This window comes from Onychostruthus taczanowskii, unplaced genomic scaffold (assembly GCF_017590055.1).
Source record: "Onychostruthus taczanowskii isolate IOZ18803 unplaced genomic scaffold, ASM1759005v1 scaffold43, whole genome shotgun sequence".
Lineage (NCBI taxonomy): Eukaryota > Metazoa > Chordata > Aves > Passeriformes > Passeridae > Onychostruthus > Onychostruthus taczanowskii.
Genome location: NW_024501792.1, coordinates 1265556 through 1284235, shown reverse-complemented (window position 1 = coordinate 1284235; position 18680 = coordinate 1265556). Strand labels below are relative to the sequence as shown.

General features: G+C 56.7%; 1 protein-coding gene across 1 annotated transcript; it reads left to right on the top strand.

Annotated features, from left to right (window-relative positions):
• Nucleotides 1-4560: 4560 nt before the first annotated feature.
• On the top strand, nt 4561-17365 carry ANKK1 (ankyrin repeat and kinase domain containing 1). Its single transcript, XM_041413733.1, has 12 exons — nt 4561-5822; nt 6436-6672; nt 7110-7266; nt 7518-7647; nt 10504-10711; nt 12525-12819; nt 13158-13309; nt 14171-14220; nt 14305-14460; nt 14675-14793; nt 15665-15710; nt 16026-17365. Exons 1-12 carry the CDS (start codon nt 4561-4563, stop codon nt 17363-17365), a joined length of 4152 nt encoding a protein of 1383 aa, XP_041269667.1.
• The last annotated feature ends 1315 nt before the right edge of the window (nt 17366-18680 follow it).

The window sequence follows — 18680 nt, the reverse complement described above, 5'->3', positions numbered from 1 at the left end:
CAGCCGAGGATGGATACTCACCTCCTGGAAGGTTCTGGAACGGCTCCACACAGGGACCACAGGCCCCCACAGCCCTGCAGAGAGAAGCAGGAGGTGCTCCTGGGGCTGGGCTCAGCCCTCCCAGCTCCAGCTCGGGGCTGCCCCAGCCCTTTCCCAGCGCAGGGACACGCCAGGACTCTCCCCAGCTCACGGCTCTCTCTTCCCCTCCTGCCATCAAGCACGGGGAGGTGCCAAGCCCTAAAACTTCTCCTCTGACCCCAGCGCTGGGTTTTCATCTGCCAAGGAGAGAAATGGCAGCATCTGCAATTCCCCCCGGAGCTGGGATCTCCCTGGGAAGGGCAGGGGAGGGCTGGCTGCCCACGGCAGTGCTGCCCACGGAGAAAGGGCCCACGGGAGCACTGCCCACGGGAATGATGCCCACAGGGAAAGGGCCCATGGGGGTGATGCCCACACGGAAAGGGCCCACGGGAATGATGCCCACGGACAAAGGGCCCATGGGGGTGATGCCCACACGGAAAGGGCCCACGGGAATGATGTCCACGGAGAAAGAGCCCACGGGAATGCTGCCCACAGGGAAAGGGCCCACAGGAATGGATGCCCACACGGAAAGGGCCCACGGGAAAGGGCCCATGGGGGTGATGCCCACACGGAAAGGGCCCATGGGAGTGCTGCCCACTTCAGTGTTGCCCACAGGGAAAGGGCCCACAGGAATGCTGCCCACGGGGAAAGGGCCCACAGGAATGCTGCCCACGGGGACGATGCCCACAGGGAAAGGGCCCACAGGATTGATGCCCACAGGGAAAGGGCCCACGGGAATGATGTCCACGGAGAAAGAGCCCACAGGAATGCTGCCCACGGGGACGATGCCCACAGGGAAAGGGCCCACAGGATTGATGCCCACAGGGAAAGGGCCCATGGGAATATTGCCTACTGGAGTGCTGCCCACAGGGATGCTGCCCACAGCAGTGCTGCCCACAGGGAAAGGGCCCACAGCCACCAACCCCACAGCAGGGGAGACACCTGCCCACATGAGGAGGAGCTCGGATGCTGGAACTTCTGCCACCCCAGCCCAGCCAGCTCCAGGGTTCCTGGGCTCAGTCCATGCCAGAACAACCCAGGCCAGCCCCGCTGAGCTCTCCCCTCTGCAGCAGGAAAGCACGGGCAGGAATTCAAGCTCAGCTGTCACACAGGGCTCAGGACACCCGGCCCAGCTGCCTGCTCCTCACACCCTCCCTGCAGGCACCGTGAATTCTTCATTGTGGATGGAAGCCCCAGCTCCTGAAGAGTCCCTTCCATCTCCATTCCAAGCTGGCACCAGGGATGGACAGCAGCCCCTCTCTTTGCACAGGGCTCTCAACTGCACCAAGCACCTTCCCCCAGAGAGCAACAGGAGCTCCCAGGAAATGGCACTTCAAGGAGATGCTGCTCCTTGGGCAGTGACAGGGAGACCTGGACAACCTCCCTCCCCTGAGAGCCCACAGCCTCCTCTGAGCTCATCCTCATTCATCCAGCTGTGGATTGCCACATCCAAACCTTCCCCAACTACTAAAGAGCTCAAAGAAGCAACAGCTGCCCCCTCTCCAGGAATGCCCACCTTTGGGAACGGTGACCTCCAGCCCTGGGATTCTGTCCCAGCAGGGCTCCAGCCTCCTGCTGCCTCTGCTGCTGCTCGTGCTGGGATGCAGCCCATGGGCCTCCACACCCCGAGCACCTCATCCTCACCTCCTGGCTCTGGCTCCCAGCTCCGAGGAGCTTCTGCCCCTCCTGTGCCCCAGGGAGCCTTGGCTGGGATGCTGCAGGTGAGCACAGGCAGAAGGAGCAAACCTGGTTCTCCAGCCCTGACCCCAGCAGCCAGCCCTGTCCCCAAAATTGATTCTCCTCAACTGACCCCAGTAGTCAGCCCTGTCCCCAAAATTGATTCTCCAGCACTGTCCACATCAGCCAGCTCTGTCCCCAAAAGTGATCCTCCTCCACTGACCCCAGCATTCAGCCCTGTCCCCAAAATTGATTTTCCTCCACTGACCCCAGCAGCCAGCCCCATCTCTAAAATTGATTTTCCACCACTATCCCCAGCAGCCAGCCCTGTCCCCAGCCCCTCTGGAGCACTCAGCCACAGGGACCAGGCAGTTCCCAGCCTTGTCCCCCCCAGCCCCACCGAGCTGGCAGCTCCTGCTCCTGTCCTGCTCTCCTCCCATGCCCAGGGAGGCCATCCCAGCTCCCCCAGAGCCCAGCCTGGTCCAGGGGTGCCCAGGGAGGTGCCAGCAGCCCTGGCACAGGCTCTGGTGCACCAGTTCAGGACATTCCCTGATGCAGCTGCCGAGACCCCCAGCACAGCCAGAGGGGCCCCCCTGGCCCTGCTGCCCTCATCCCCACACTTGTCCTTCGTGCTGAAGAGCACTGATGGCATGATCTGCCTGCAGCCCATGCAGGATTCCCCTCTGCCCCCAGAATTCCCCAATTCCAGCCTTGGGGGGCTGCTTTCCATCCAGCAGATCCTGGCAGCACCCAACTCTTCAGCGCTGGGCCTGGCAAACTCCCACCTGAGCCCCTCCAGCCTGGTCCTGGTCAGGCCTGTGTTTGTCCTGCTGCCCAGTGACAGGGCACAGGTGCTGCCTTCTCCTCAGGGTGACCACAGAATGGCCCACCTGGCCACCAGTGTGGGGACAACTGGGAGCAGCCAGGGTACCCCAGTGCAAACCAGTGCCTCCTCTCCCAGTGTGGGACCTGGAACTGCTCTGCCCACTGTGCCCACACAGCAAGCAGAGGGAGCAGAAGTCAATTCTGAGCCAGTGCCAGCCAGTCCTGTTCCTACAGCCCTCAGGGGCCTGTCCCCAGCTGTCCCCTCAGCCCCAGGCCATGCGCTGGAGCCAAGGATGAGCCCCACAGTGCAGACCATGCCCAGGCTGCCCGAGGAGATGCAGATTCCTGCTCCCCATCCCCAGCAGACCACGGGCACTGCTTTGCCTTCCCTGGCAGCACAGCCTGGCACCTCCCCTGTGCCACCAGAGCTGGTGTCCACTCAGAGCCTCCAGTCTTCCCCCAAAGTGAATTTCACCACTGAAAGGCCACAATCTTCTCCTGGAGCTCCTTTCCTGGCAGCAAAGGGATCCCGGAGCTCCCCAGAGCCTGCCCAGGCTGGGAGCAGCTCAGGGGCTGCAGGGCAGCTGGGCTCAGTGCCCACCCCCAGCCCAGCCCATGCCCCCTGCACGGGGTGTTTGCCTTCCACACCCCCTCCCAGGGCATCGCCCAGCACCAAAGCCCTGCAGTCCTCCCCTCAAAGGCTGCCAGGCACCGAGCTGCTGCCATCTCCAGCAGCTCCCAGCACATCCTCAGCCTTCTTCGTGCTTCCAGTGGGCAGCACAGCCCGGCCTGCAGTCCCTGTGCCTGCCACAGCAGCTCCAGTGCCCACCACTGCTGGGACCCCTGGTCCCACTCCACGTTTGGAGCTGGAATTGAACCCCGCTGTGCCTCAGCCCTTCACCACCACACAGAGACCAACAGCAGCACTGTTGAGCACAGAGCAGGCTGTGCTCCCCACAGGGGCCCGAAGGCAAACAGCCATTTCTGGGGGGTCTCTGGCTGTGGGGAGCCCTGCAGGGATGGCTGCCAGCTCTCCTGCCCCTGGCCCAGCCCCTGCTGAGCTCTCCTCCCAGCCCAGCCCAGGGCCAGCTGCAGCCAGCAGCAGGGCAGGAGCAGCAGGAGCTGCTGGCTCTGCTGGCTCCCTGGGCAGCAGCGTGTCCCCCTCGGCCGTGTCCGGCCCCAGGACAGCTCAGCCACCGCCAGCAGCCCTGGGACACGAGCTGGGCTTAACTCCAGCCCAGCCAGGCTCTGTCCCTGCCCTGGGGGGACATCCCAGCCCCAGCCAGGGCACTGCTGTCCCTGCGGCCAAGGGTGCCGGTGGCACTGCCCCGCTCGCGGGCACAGAGCTGCTCCTCCTGCCAAGCCCAGCTGGGCAGCCCGAGCCCAGGGTGGTGCTGGAGCCCCCAGGGCAGCTCCCTGTGCTGCTGGGGAGCGCTGAGGGGGCAGCAGGAGGAGAGGCAGCCCCCACCAGGCAGCTGCCCACCCAGGAACCCGTGCCAGCTGCACAGCCAGCGTCACCCAGACTCCTGCTGGAGGTGTCCCACCCTCTGGAGATGTCCCACCCTCTGGACAAGGTGTCCCACCCTCTGGACAAGGTGTCCCACCCTCTGGAGAATGTATCCCATCCTCTGGAGAAGGTGTCCCACCCTCTGGAGATGTCCCACCCACTGGAGAAGGTGTCCCACCCTCTGGACAAGGTGTCCCACCCTCTGGAGAATGTATCCCATCCTCTGGAGAAGGTGTCTCACCCTCTGGAGATGTCCCACCCTCTGGAGAATGTATCCCACCCTCTGGAGATGTCCCACCCTATGGAAGAATGTATCCCATGCTCTGGAGAAGGTGTCTCACCCTCTGGAGATGTCCCACCCTCTGGAGAATGTATCCCATCCTCTGGAGAATGTATCCCACCCTCTGGACAAGGTGTCCCACCCTCTGGAGAATGTATCCCATCCTCTGGAGAAGGTGTCTCACCCTCTGGAGATGTCCCACCCTCTGGAGAATGTATCCCACCCTCTGGAGATGTCCCACCCTATGGAGGACATATCCCACCTCCTGGAGAAGGTGTCCCACCCTCAGGAGGAGATGTCCCACTCTCTGGAGAAGGTGTCCCACCTTCTGGAGAACATATCCCACCCTCTGGAGGAGATGTTCCACCCTCAGAAGAACCTATCCCATCCTCTGGAGAACATATCCCACCCTATGGAGAATGCATCCTACACTCTGGAGGTGTCTCATCCTCTGGAGAAGGTATCCCACCCTCTGGAGGAGATGTTCCGTGCTCTGGAGGTGTCTCACCCTCTGGAGAAGGTATCCCATCCTCAGGAAAACGTATCCCACACTCTGGAGAACACATCCCACCCTCTGGAGGAGATGTTCCACGCTCTGGAGGGGTCTCACCCTCTGGAGAAGGTGTCCCACCCTCTGGAGAATGTATCCCATGCTCTGGAGAAGGTGTCTCACCCTCTGGAGATGTCCCACCCTCTGGAGAATGTATCCCACCCTCTGGAGATGTCCCACCCTCTGGAGAACGCATCCTACACTCTGGAGAACCTATCCCATCCTCTGGAGAACATATCCCACCCTCAGGAGAATGTATCCTACGCTCTGGAGGTGTCCCACCCTCTGGAGAACGTATCCCACCCTCTGGAGGAGATGTTCCACACTCTGGAGGTGTCTCACCCTCTGGAGAAGGTATCCCACACTCTGGAGAACACATCCCACCCTCCGGAGGAGATGTTCCACGCTCTGGAGGAGTCCCACCCTCAGGAGAACGTATCCCACCCTCTGGAGGAGATGTCCCACCCTCTGGAGAAGGTGTCCCCCCCTCTGGAGGAGGATGCCACGGAACCAGACCGTGGTCACTCCAGCCCTGGCACTGCTGCCCGCCCCCCCAGACCCACAGCAGCTGCTGTGGCCGCTGCCAGGCTCGCTGATGAGGGCACAGCTGAGCCCGCTGGCCATGGCAGGGACCCGGAGCCCCTTCCCCGGGTGCCCCCGGGCCCGCAGAGCCCCCGCAGCCCCGCCGGGAGCCGGGCTCGGACAGCGCCGGGGCAGCCCGGGCTGGGGGCTGCGGGCTCGACCCCGGGGCTGCTGCCGGGCACGGAGCAGGAGAGCAGGACCGGGGAGGTGACAGACGGAGCAGCTGAAGGCTTGGGGACAGCGGTGACCCTGGAGCCCGGAGCGCTGCGGAGCGACTGGCACCAGAGCAGGGCGCTGCGCTCGGATGTCACCGCGCTGGACGGGCAAGTACCGCCGGCTCCCTTGGGCTGCTCCGCCGCAGCCCGGCTGCTTTTCCCTTCTATTCTATTCTATTCTATTCTATTCTATTCTATTCTATTCTATTCTATTCTATTCCATTCCATTCCATTCCATTCCATTCCATTCCATTCCATTCCATTCCATTCTCTCCTATTCCTATGGTTGAACTGACAGGGGCTCCCAGGACGAGTGAAGAGACCTGAATCTTGACTCCATGTTTCAGCAGGTTGCTTTATTATATTATGATATATATTATGTTAAAATGCTATACTAAAACTATACTAAAAAGTTTAGATAGAAAAGGTTCATTAGAAGGCTAGAAAGGACAGGAGAGGAATGATAACAAAAGCTCATGACTCTCAGAGAGTCGGAGCCATCTGACTGTGATTGGCCATTAATTAGAAACAATTCTCATGCACAAATCAGAGATGCACTTGTTACATTCCACAGCAGCAGATAGTTATTGTTTACATTTCTTTCCTGAGGCTCCTCAGCTTCTCAGGAGCAAAAATCCTAGCAAAAGGATTTTTCGGAAAATATCATAACTCCATATTCCCTTCTTTTCTATTCTATTCCATTTGTCCCCTCTGTCCCCAGCCTCGCCGTCGTCAGCGACTCCTGCGGCGCCGGGAACCACTCGGTGCGGCTGAGCCTGAGCCCCGCAGGGGACACAGCCCGCGGGGAGCCGGGCTCGGAGCGGCCCCACGACACCTTCGTGGCCCTGGTGGCCCTGCAGAGCGACAGCAGCCAGGCCCTGCTGCAGCTGCACTCGTGCTGCGTGTCCCCCTCGGCCACCCCCGGCGCTGCGGGGGCCCAGTGCTGCCTCTTCCGCAGGTGGGAATGGGGAACAGCTCCCTTGGGGTAGGATTTATGGATGGAAACAACCCGTCCTGCTCCCCCCGGGGGCTGTCACAGCGGTGCAGCGTCCCCTTCCTGCTGTGGAGGCACATCCAGGGCAGGGCAGGGCAGGGGTGCCAGCTAGGTACACCCACAGCCCTTTTCATCCCCCCAGGGGCATGGAGGAGTCACTGCCCGGGGTTTGTAAACCCACAGAGGGGTGAAATGTGGGTTCCAGCAGCTCAGGGGGTGATGGGCACACCACAGCAAAACCAACCTCCCCAAAGAGCTCTGCTGCTCTGGGCTCTGAGCAGGGCAGCTCCAGCAGGGAGTGCTGCTGCTGCTGCTGGATTTTCCTGCCCCTCGGACAGGGCTGGGCTGTGCAGTTTGTGCAGAGCTGGGATCTGCAGCTCTTTGCTGGTTGCTCCTGCCAGGCTGCCCTTGGAGTGCAGACACATCCAGCTGCTGGAGGGTGGCAGCTCCAGAGCCGCCAGCTTCTCCATCCAGCTGTTCCAGATGCTGAACCACTCCGTGGCCTACCTGCACTGCGAGCTGAGGGTCTGCCTGCCAGGCCAGCCGGGATGTGAACAGGTACTGGGGGGGATCTGCTCCCTTGGTGCTTCCAGAGCCAACCCCTGATTAAAGTCTGGGAGAGGAGTTAAAGGTAAGGGTGGCAATAGTTGGTAATCCCTAAAAAAGGGAATTAAGATTTACACATGTCCTGGTGCAAGGATTGGAAACTCACCTTTAGGAATGACAGCAGAGGTGGAAACGACTGAGGAAGCCCTGGGGCAGGGGGTTCTGTTCAGGACACTTCCAAGTGTTTTCCACCTCTTTCCCAGGGCTGCTTGGAAAGTGTGGAGCCCCTCGCCCAGCCCAGTGACAGGACCAGCCATGGAAACCTGCACAATCTGGTGTCCCTCGGGCCCGTCTGGAGGATGAACAACAGGTTTCTGTTGAAGCCAGTAGAAGGTGGGGCTCTCCTGGTTTCATTTCTCTTGCAGAGGTTTTTGCTCAGCTTTTCCTGCAGAAAAACCAGCACATTTTTAATAACTTTCTTGATTAGGTTATATCCCAACAACTCCTCACCTTTTCTTTGGCCTCCCTGAATCGCAGATGTGGGGGTTAATCAGGGTCACATCCAACAGAGTTCCAAAGGCACCCTGTGAGGGAACTGAAGATTTAGGAGGAGGGAAGGGGAGAAAAATGAGGCAGAATGTTCTGTTTGTAAAGAATTGCAGCATTTTGGAGCAGAATGAGGCTGACCATAGGTCAGGAGTGTTACACAGGTGAAACACAGAAGCTGGCTGATGTTAATTAATGTTTATAGCTGTCAGAAAAGAGTGACACTGAGCTGGTAAAACATGAGAGACTTCTCAAAACATCCCTAACTCCTTGTGGCTGTGCTTGTTTGTGCAAAGAACATTTCTCACTGCTCCATTCCCTCTCTGTGTGTCCAGGTGCTGCTCCTGCCACGCTGCTGCCCATCCTGCTGGGGGCCCTGGCTGGCTGTGCAGTCCTGGGCAGTGCTTTCATGGGGCTGTGGCTGCACCAGCGGCACAGAGCCAAGCCCAGCCGTTATCCCCCGTTTGGAGAATTCCACGGGCTCTGATCCCAGCAGCTGAACTGCTCCTGCAGCTCCACCAGCCACCAGAGAAGCAGCTGAATTTGCTTTGCTTCTGTAGAGCCCCTGCTGACCAGGGAGCAGGAGATGCCACCTCTGCCCCGAGCCTGCCTCTCCTCCCTTCTTCTCCTTCTGCATCAGAGCCCACAGACTGCAGGGTAGAGGAGGAATCGCTGTGTGCCCCGGGGCCGGCAGAGCCAGCCCAGGCTGGGCACAGCAGAGGGGAGAGCCAGGTGAAACACAGCACTGGGCACTGGAGCCTGCCCCCAGGGGGAGGTGGAGGGGAAAAGGATGGAGTTGGGTGTGTGGACACGACCCAGAGCCCCAGAGATGTGTCCCCTTGGATTTACAGCTTCTCTCACCTCCAAGGAGCCAAGTGCCTTCCTCCTTCCCTTTAGTCCTGCTGCTGTTCTCACCAAGACCCCACTGATGGTCAGAGAACTCCAGAATCTGTGGAATGCACTGGGGAAAGGCATCCATGGGATGGGGGACACACACAGGGCTCTCCTGGGGGCTTCAGGGGCTGGCTGTCGGGAGAGCAGCCAGGGGGGGCTGTGAGAGCCCCCTCCAGGCTCCAGCCCCACATCCCCCTGTCCCAGAGGAGCTGGGGCTGCTCCATCCTGTGCAGGACCTCCTGCAGCAGCTGCAGCACCGGGAGAGTGAGCAAGGAAAGCACATGTGGGGAGGGAATGACCAGCAGCACCTCACCTCCTGCTCCTCCTGCCCTCAGAGCTGGAACTCCTGAGCTCTGGGGCATTCCTGAGCTCTGGGGCATTTCTGTTGGCACGTGGAAGGTGTGGGGAGGGAGAGAAGCAGCAGCTGCTGCCCCTCTGCAGCCGTGGGCTGAGTGTTCCCCTGCTCCTGAGCTCTGCAATAAACCTGAGCCTCGCAGTGTTTGTCTGGTCTGTGTCTGCAGGGGAGGGAATGGGGCCCTCTGTCCTTGTCCTCAGCTCCAAAATTGTGTTGGCAGCTGGGAGTGGAGGGCAGCAGGGCATCACTCCAGGTGGGCAGCTCCTGGGGAGTGCCAGGGAATTGGCAGCAATCTCCTTCTAATTGGGGTTTTTCCTCCCTGAATGCTGCAGAGCCTTTTTTCCTTTTCTTTTCCCTCTCCTGAAAAGAAGGGAGTCCACTGCCAGAGCCCCTGGTGTCAGTGTAACACAAGCAACTCACATTTCCACCTGGGCCAGGCTTCCTCCAAGGATTTCCTCAAGATTCTGCCACAGAACTAAAAATCCCAGGCCAATGCTTGTTGGCAGTGAGACAATTACCCTGCAGCAGTGCTAATTATTATTTGTAGCACTGAGCAAATCAGCACCACCTTGTATTTGACACTGAGCTACTTCCAGAGAGAGCTGAGGTATTAAAGACACAAATGCACAAGACCCAGACGAGAGTTTTTAACCCCTTTTCAGCCGAAGGTGTGTGTGCTGCTCCTGGTGCTCACATGGTGAGGGTTAAACTGCTCTGACCAGTCTGTGTTCCTCCAAACACCCACTGCCAGGGAGATTTTGTTTTATCCCTGAGGGAACTGCTCTGGTTTGCCACATTTCTGGTATTTCTGCTGAGGTTTTTTCTCAGCCTCATGCACACAGGTGCCACTTCTGGTTGTTTGGGATTTTTCCTGTTCTTTATCTTTCTAGAGTGTTTTGTTTTTTTTTTATAGAACCTCTCCATCCAGCTACTTCTGGGGAGTTTTTTAACTCAGTTTTTCATCTTTCTGGAGTGTTTTCCACCTCTCCATCCAGCTTCTTCTGGGGTTTTTTTCCCCTATTCTCTCTGGAGTGTTTTCCATGGTCCCTCATGTACAATTCTGCCTGGTGGGTTTCTCTGTTCCCTCCAAGCCTCACCCTGCCCCAGGTCCCACCTCCCTTCCCACAAATGCTTCAGGTGAGGAATCCCACTCTCAGCACACAGCAACCACTGAAGGCTCATCCTTTGCACCCTTTCCCACCCGAAATTCTTTGAGGATTTGCCCATCCAGTGCTGGATGTGAGAGAGCAGAGCCACGCTGCCAGGCTGGAGCTGAGCTGAGCTGAGTGAAAAATAAAATACGTGAGCATTTGAGCAGAACACTGAGCGGCCACACTGAGGATCCACCTCTTGGCAGGAGCTGCCAGGGCTGCCCTGGGGTGAATCCCCACCTCCCCGGGCAGGGCAGGGCAGGGCAGGGCAGGGCAGGAGGAGCTCCTGTGCCTCCCCAGCAGGCAGCAGAGCCAGCTGTGCCATGGGCACGGAGCGGGGCGGGCAGCTGGGCAGCCTGACCGTGTTCAGCAGGGAGGATTTTGAGGATGAGTGGCTGAAGGTGGCCAGCGGGGGCTTTGGCCACGTGTACCAGGTGAAGCACAGGAGGTGGAGGACGGTCTACGCGGTGAAGTGCTCCCCGTACCTGCTGCAGGACTCCAGCCTCGACAGGTAAGCCCTGCTCTGCTCTGGCCACGCCAGCTGGATGGATTGGGGGATAAAACTCTGCAGGAAGGAGTTTCTGCTCCGTGGGAAGGGTTGGGTACTCAGAGGGAGTGGGGAATAGGAGTTCTGCCTTTCCCTGTCTCGTGTGGGTGCACAAGGAACACGGGGGACGGAGCAGGGCTGAGGTCAGCACCTTGCCCACGGATAAAAGCAGCCTGGTGGGTTATTTACAGCTCCCACTGCACATTGGGCTGAGGTGTATCCATCAGACTGAATTAATCACCAAAAGCACCAGGTTTAAAGATGAGGGGCAGAGGATTTCCAGCTGGTTTCGCTGCCCTGCTCCCGTAGCCTCCAGACATCTCTTTCCTCTCCGTGGTGCACCTGCAGCTCCTCTCTGCTGCTTGCTGTCTCTCACCAGAGACTCTTCTGGTGCCCACCTTGTGTCTGGAGATGGAGCAGGGCCAGGTAATCACAACCACTGCTGATAACACATCCAATGCAGGCAGAGCTGATGGGAAAACAGCACAGTTGATGGACTTATTTAATTTAAAATTTTATTCCCTTCGATTTGGAAAGATCCTGCCTGGATAAAAATCTCACTCTTGTGATTTCTTCTTACGGACAACAACTGAATTCAGACTGAGCACTGACTGTCCTCAGTTTGCTCTGCAGATTCTCCTTTTGCATTTTGTTCTTCTTTGTTGGGGGGTGGGGTGGGGAGGGGAAGAGTCAAATAATCCATTTTAATTCTGTAATTTATCAATTGTATTAAAATACCTGAGATTCCTCAACCCACGGGTAGGTCTCACTGTGAGGAGCCTGCCAGAGGAATTCTGGCAGAAGATTTTGCTTAGCTGAACCATTTTAGATCAATTAATGGCCCGGCCTAATTGCTGGCAGCTCAGCTCCGTTCCCAGGGTGTGCTTTTTCAAGGCACTCCTGGCACTTTGCTGCTTGGCTGCTCCCCCAAACTCGTTCAGCAGGTCGGGAGGGGTGAGCCTTTGGAGAATTTGGAGAAACAGGTCTGCCAGAGCTGGCAGGCAGCAGCAGGCACGGCAGGCTGCCCCTGGGAGCAGAGTCACCGTGGGACAGACACCCAGGGACACAGCTGCAGGCACAGGAGGAGCTGCAGGAGTGGCCAAGGCGTGGCACGGAGCTGTGCCCGCTCCTGGCATCCTGCTGCCAGGGAACGCTGGCAATTCCATGGGTCCACAGAGTGCTTTGGGCTGGGAGGAGCCTTAAAGCTCATTTCAATCCTCCCTGCAGTGTCCTCCCACTGCACCTTCCAGTGTCCCAGGCTGCTCCAACCTGGCCTTGGACACTTCCCGGGAGGGGGCAGCCTCTGGGAATTCCATGCCAGCCCCTCCTCGCTGTCACAGGGAAGGATTCCTCCCCATCTAACCCTGCCCTGGGGCACTATAAAGCCGTGTCACCAGTGTCACAAGCACAGGCTCTCTGTCCTCACTGCTAAGGATTGAAACAAGTGCCAGTTTTTCATCTCTTTCCCTGTGGTGGCTGAATAAACCACCAAATAAACCTCAGCTCGTTTTGAGAAGGCACAACACCATCCATGTCAGATTTTAGTCTGCAAAAGATCACTGTGTGGCAGCATTATCATCAGCTCAAGGGGGAATTTGGGATGAATCTTTTTGGGGTAGGCAGTGCTCGGAAAGGCTGGGTGTCACTAAGTTACTACAGAGTTACTGAGCCTGTGAATCAACTGATAAAATTTCTTGCTCCCAGTCTATTTTTTTTTTCGATTTTTAAATTTTTTTTCCTATTTTTTATTTTTTACTTTTTATTTTCCACTTTCCAGGACCAGCATGAACTGTCTAATGGAGGAGGCAAGCAAGATGGAGAAAATCAAATTCCAGCACATTGTCACCATCTACGGGGTGTGCAACAGCCCTCTGGGGATAGTGATGGAATACATGGCCAGGGGGTCCTTGGAGAGGATCCTTCCCACCCACAGAATGTCCTGGCAGCTGAAATTCCGGGTGATCCATGAGATGGGCTTGGCCATGAATTTCCTGCACAGCATGAGCCCTCCCCTGCTGCACTTGGATCTGAAGCCAGGGAACGTTCTCCTGGATGGGAACATGCACGTCAAGGTACGGCCGTCCCTCACGTCAGAGCCAGGCTATTTCTGCCAGACAGGGCCAGAATCCCAGCAAATCAGGTTCTTCAGGAACACCCCGTGACAGAGTGACCTGTGGGGTGTTTAACAAGCAGCTGCTGAGCAAATTACACGGTGTTCTCAGGGTCACACAGGGACTCTGGGCCAGCACAGGCTCCAGCTGGACTCAGTGGCTGCAGGCTGTCAGGTTTTGTCACGCTCCAGCTGCTCACACCTCCCCCTGTCCCTGATCCAAAGATGGGAGATGTCTGGGTGACAGCAGGAGGGCTGAGTGTGAGCATTTTGGGGCAGCTTCCCTGTTCCTGCTTGCAGATCTCCGACTTTGGGCTGTCCAAGTGGATGGAGCAATCCAGCAGGATGCAGTACATCGAGAGCTCAGCTCTGAGGGGCACCCTGAGCTACATCCCCCCCGAAATGTTCCTGCAGAACAGCAAACCCCCGGGGATCAAGTACGATGTGTACAGGTGAGGGCTGGCCCAGGGCACCCAGGGGTGTCCCCGAGCTGTGACACCCAGCAAACACTGCCTCAGTTTGTTAAAATTCTGGTTTTCTGCCTCCTAGGATGTGGGGAACACACTGGGGAACTCACATTGGTGGTGAGACTGAGAGGGAGGAGGGTTCTCTGTGGGTAGTCATCATCCCAATGCACCTCCCAAGGGAGCTGCAGGCTGCACTGCCCCAGGTGCCATCACACCCTGTTCCCATGAACAGGAGTGAGAGCAGAGCCCAAACAGCCAGTGCTGCTCTTCCATCACAGTCCCTGCTGAGATTGATTTTAAAACAATTCCAATATTGGCTTATCTGCCTCCGTGTTCAGCTTCATTTTGGTCAGGAAGAGGCAGAGGAGAGATTTCAGCTTGGCTTTTGCCCTTTTGGGTGAGGAGCTTTGCAGCACATTGACACGAGCTCCACGTCCATGTCTGGAAATCGCTCACTCCTTGGCCTTTGCAGCACAGAGGGTAGAGGCAAGAGGGAAAGGAGGATTTGCACGGTCACAGGGACTTGCAGGAGCTAAAGGCTCGAAACCTCAATGTGAATAAAGTGGAAAAAAGGCACTGAGAGCCTGACTTTGCCAGGAAAGGCCCCAAGTCACTGATTCACTGCTCAGACCCTTTGGAGGGTGATGACCTCACTCTGAAGGGAGATGAATGAGGCAGAACCACAAGGCCTGAGCCTTTTGGCCTGGGGAATGAAATCCTTCTGCTCTGGGAGATGAAATCCTTCCCTCCTGAAGAACTTCCTTCCTGATCTTCCCATTTCTGCAGAAGGCAGAAGCAATGAGTGCATTTCATGTCCATGTGCTCACGGTCTCTCCTCCCCCGCAGCTTCGGCATCGTCATCTGGGAGGTGCTCATGCAGAAAAAGCCTTACACAGGTAAACACAAACCCTGCACCCCTGGAATGTTTACTGCAGCCCTTTTCCCAGGGAGAACACCCAGGATGTGCTGGGTTTTTCCAGGGGCCAACATGATGGCCATCATCGTGAAGGTGGCAGCGGGGAAGAGGCCGGGGCTGGAGCTCGTCAGGGACGACTGGCCCGGGGAGTGCCACCAGATGGTCGACCTGATGAAGAGGTGCTGGGACCAGGACCCCAAGCAAAGGCCCAGCTTTGCAGGTGGGACCAGGGTGTGGATCAGCCAAGGGTCAGCCCCGTGGGGTGATAAGCAGGCTTTGTGTCCAGTTTTCCCAGTTTCACTCCATGGTTTAACAGCTGGGTGCCCTTTCGCTGTCACACATCCCCTCATCCCTTTTCCCTCCCTTCCCACGTGGGTCCTGCCTGGCTCTGGAGCTGGGGCAGCCTGCAGAGCTGAACTGCTGTGCCCTGGCAGATATCCCTGTGGAGACCGACGTGCTGCTGGCTCTGATCCAGAGCCTGGTGCAGGACCCGGAGAACGAGCGCCTGGTCAGGAAGATGTCCCACAAACCGGCCATCTCCAGGAGCCAGCAGGTGAGGAGAACCCCCCTGCGCCTCTCAGCAAAGTCCTCTGAGTCTGCTCCTTGTTCTTACCACATCTTGAAGCTCTTTCCCCTCCCAAAGGTGCACCTCAGCACCTTCACAGGGTGTCTGCACAAGCTGTGCCTCTGTAATTCATTGATGGGGATAAGACGCTTGCAAATTAATTAACAAATGCACTAAATGATAAAAGAGTTTGAGAGGAAAACCCTTTTCTGGACCTGCTCAGGTAAAGTGAGTTTATTATTCAGTCACTAAAAGAAACACAAGCAAACACAAAATCACAGGGTTCTGTTCACAGCACAAAAAACTGAGGATGTTCCACTTGGAACAATTCTTACAGAATTTTTTTTTTAAATAGTTTGAAATCCCCATGTTTCTCTGGCTAAGAAAAAAAATCAGGCTTCTGGATAGTAACGATGTAATCCCAGCTACTGGAGTAATTGTGCCTAGAAAACAGAGAGAGATAGGAGCTGGGAATTATTGGTATTTAGAGGGTTTTGCCAAGCTGTGCAAGAAACCAGAGGCCTGAAGAAGGAGGGGCTTGGGGGTCCCTAAACAACAAAGGAAATAATTTTGGGATGCTGCCATGCAGTCAGAAAGTAGAATATGGGTGTGTTTGGGAGCAAATGAGCACAAGGAGGAAAAGCTCATGGATACCCAGAGATCATCTTCATGTTCCCCCATTCCTGCTGTGTCGTGATTGGCTTAGCTGAGTTTTGGGTGCAAAACCAGGATTGCATAAAAAACTCTCAAATGATGACAAAAAACTGCAGAGCAGCAGCAAAGGACTTGGTGCAAACATTACAGAATGGAAATAAACACTCTGTTTTATCCTTTTCCTTTCCTCATTTCTGAAAACAAGGGTGACAAAGAGGAGTTCACCTTCCCCCGAGACACCAGGAGTGGGGGTAAGTAGGGGAGTGGCTTTAGAATTGAAAATTAAAAAAGGGGAAGCTGTAAAAGTTGTCTGTTTTGTTGTAGAAAGATGTGGCTCATAAGGTTTTCCTTGTGGGGGACATTTCAAATTAAGGAAAATTTTAAGTTAAGGAAAATGAACTATTCAGGAAATAGGTACTGTGAGAGAGAGGCCAAATGTCCCAGTGCATGTCTGGCTTTATTTTACATTCCTCATCTCTCAAATGACTTCATGTCATTCTACGAAGTCACAGGCTCTCCTCCCTTCCTGGGAGTTTTTCACTCTTTTTTCTCCCATTTTTCTTTAGGAAAGGACCCTCAGGAGGTTCCTCTCCCACCTCCACACGGGGAGGCCGGCAGCCCCGAGGAGCTGGGGCCCGAGGAGCTGGGCAGGGTGCAGGAGAACGGCCTGACCCTTCTGCACCTGCTGGTGCTGCAGGGCAACGTGGGCAGGGTGCGCTTCCTGCTGGGCCGCGGGGCCGGCGTCAACGGCGCGGCGGGCGGCGGCTGCACCCCGCTGCTGCTGGCCGTGCAGCGCCGGCTCCCCGAGATCTGCTCCGTCCTCATCGAGCACGGCGCCGACGTCAACGCGGCCGACGAGGACGGCTGGAGCCCGCTGCACTTCGCGGCCCAGCACGGCGACGACCGCACCGTGCGGCTGCTGCTGGACCACCAGGCCCGCGTGGACGCCCAGGAGCACGACGGGTGGACCCCGCTGCACCTGGCGGCGCAGAACAACTTCGAGAACGTGGCGCGGGTGCTGCTGTCGCGCCAGGCCGACTCCAACACGCAGGAGGTGGACGGCAAGACCGCCCTGCACGTGGCCGCGTGCTTCGGGCACGTCGGCCTGGTCAAGCTGCTGGCCAGCCAGGGGGCCGACCTGGAGAGGAAGCAGAAGAACCTCAGGACCCCGCTGCACGTGGCCGTGGAGAGGGGAAAGTTCAGGGTGGTGCAGTATCTGCTGAAGAACGGCATCTCCGTCAACAGCCTGGACCAGAACCACTACAGCGCCCTGCACCTGGCCGTGGTCAGGGGCAAGTACCTGATCTGCGAGAAACTCATCAAATACGGGGCCAACGTGGAGCTGAGGACGGACAAAGGCTGGACCGCCCTGCACCTGGCCTCCTTCAAGGGGCACATCGAGATCATCCGGCTGCTGAAGGGCAGCCGCGCCCGGCTGGACGCCAAGGGCAGCATGGACTGGACGCCGCTGCACCTGGCCACGCGCTACGGCGACGAGCCGGCGGTCGGCGAGCTGCTGCGCTGCGGGGCCGACCCCAACACGGCCGAGAGGTCCCACTGGGCCCCCCTGCACTTCGCCGTGCTCAGGGGCTCCTTCCTCGGCGTCATCAACCTCCTGGAGTGCCGGGCCGACGTCAACGCCAGGAACAAGGTGGGCTGGACCCCGCTGCACCTGGCGGTGCTCAAGGGCAACATGGCCATCGTCAAGACCCTGCTGAAGGCAGGGGCGCTGCTGGACGTGGAGGACATCGCCGGGTGCACGGCCCTGCAGCTGGCCGTGAGGCACCAGCGGGAGAACATCATCACCCTGCTCCAGGAGGCCTCGGGGGGCAAACCCGGGAACAGGACTGTGAGCGAGGCGAAGATGCCCAGACCCAGGCTTATCCCAGGAAGGACAGATCTGTAAATTCACCAGCTCTGGGATCTGCAGCTTGAGCTTTCCCACATCAACTGTGATTCTTAAAGCACCTTGTCCTGTCCCCTGCTGATTACAGGAAAATATTTGCCCTTTTTAATGGAAGATTTTAAGCGTGAACACTCAGAGAGCAAAAGAAAATGAAGTTATTTGATGACAAGTTCTTTTCCAAGCTTGTAGAACGGTGCTTTAGGCAGCTTTAGGTGCTGTAGAACTTTAGGCAGTGCTTTCCCACTGAATCCTTCCTGAGCAGGGATTTATGCACCCCCTGTTCATGCAGGCAGTGCTGAAGCTGTGCACAGCACACACACGTCTTCCACAGCTTTTATTGCTTTCATTCCATGTTTTCCTACAGAGAAAATTGGTGTAAAATGGCCCTGGCACAGGTGGGAATTGAATCGTGAGATTCTCACCTGCTGCTGGCACAGCAATGTGTCAGATTTCCTGACATCTCCTTTCTGTGACAAGAATCAAATAAAACAAGGCAGGGAGGAAAAATCACTGCTAGAGAGCATTGAAATGGATGCAGCACAGGGAACAGAAATTCCAGAATAATCACACACGAGATCTGGCTGCTTGCAGGTCAAGGTTTGAGTCGTGTCTCTGGGGAGAAATAATTCCTGCTTTCCTTCAGGAAGATGTTCCAGAGCTCGATCAGTCCTGTGAAAAACATCTTCTTGGTGGATTTGATTCCCTGGTGTGCAGCTCTGACAGCCCTGCTGTGCCTCCTGAGTCCCCAAACGTGCCTGCTGGGAGGGTGACTTGTCATGGCCTTGAGCTGGGAAGAGGCTGAAATAGAAACAAACAACCCCAGCTCTGCAGGGGAGCTGTTATTGCCTGATAACACGAGATTAAACAGGTTAAAAAGAGGGGTTAAAATGCCCAACCTCTGCTAATGTGGTTTTCATTTTATATTAACTTAAGGTATTGATGTGAATTGTATTCAAACTCAGTTTTTCGTGATGCTTTTGGCACCAGAGCCTTTAGACCTCATTAAAAATAAATTGTAATGAAATGATTCATTTTTAACATTTGCCATTGGTGAAGTGGGGAGCTGGGCAGGTTATGAAATGAAATGCTGGTGACATTTTGGGTTGCAGGGAGTGTAAAAAATGGACTTTTTTTATTGCAACCACCAAAAAAAAACCCCCAAAAATCTTGGCATTTCCCTGATTTACTTGCTCTTGATATTCCCTAATTTTGTCCAAGGAGGAGAGGCCTGGCTGAAGGAATTTTTGGGATGTCAGACCTTCCTGTGCAGCTCCTTTCCTGAGCTTCAGCTCTATTGATTCAGCAAATGTCTCCT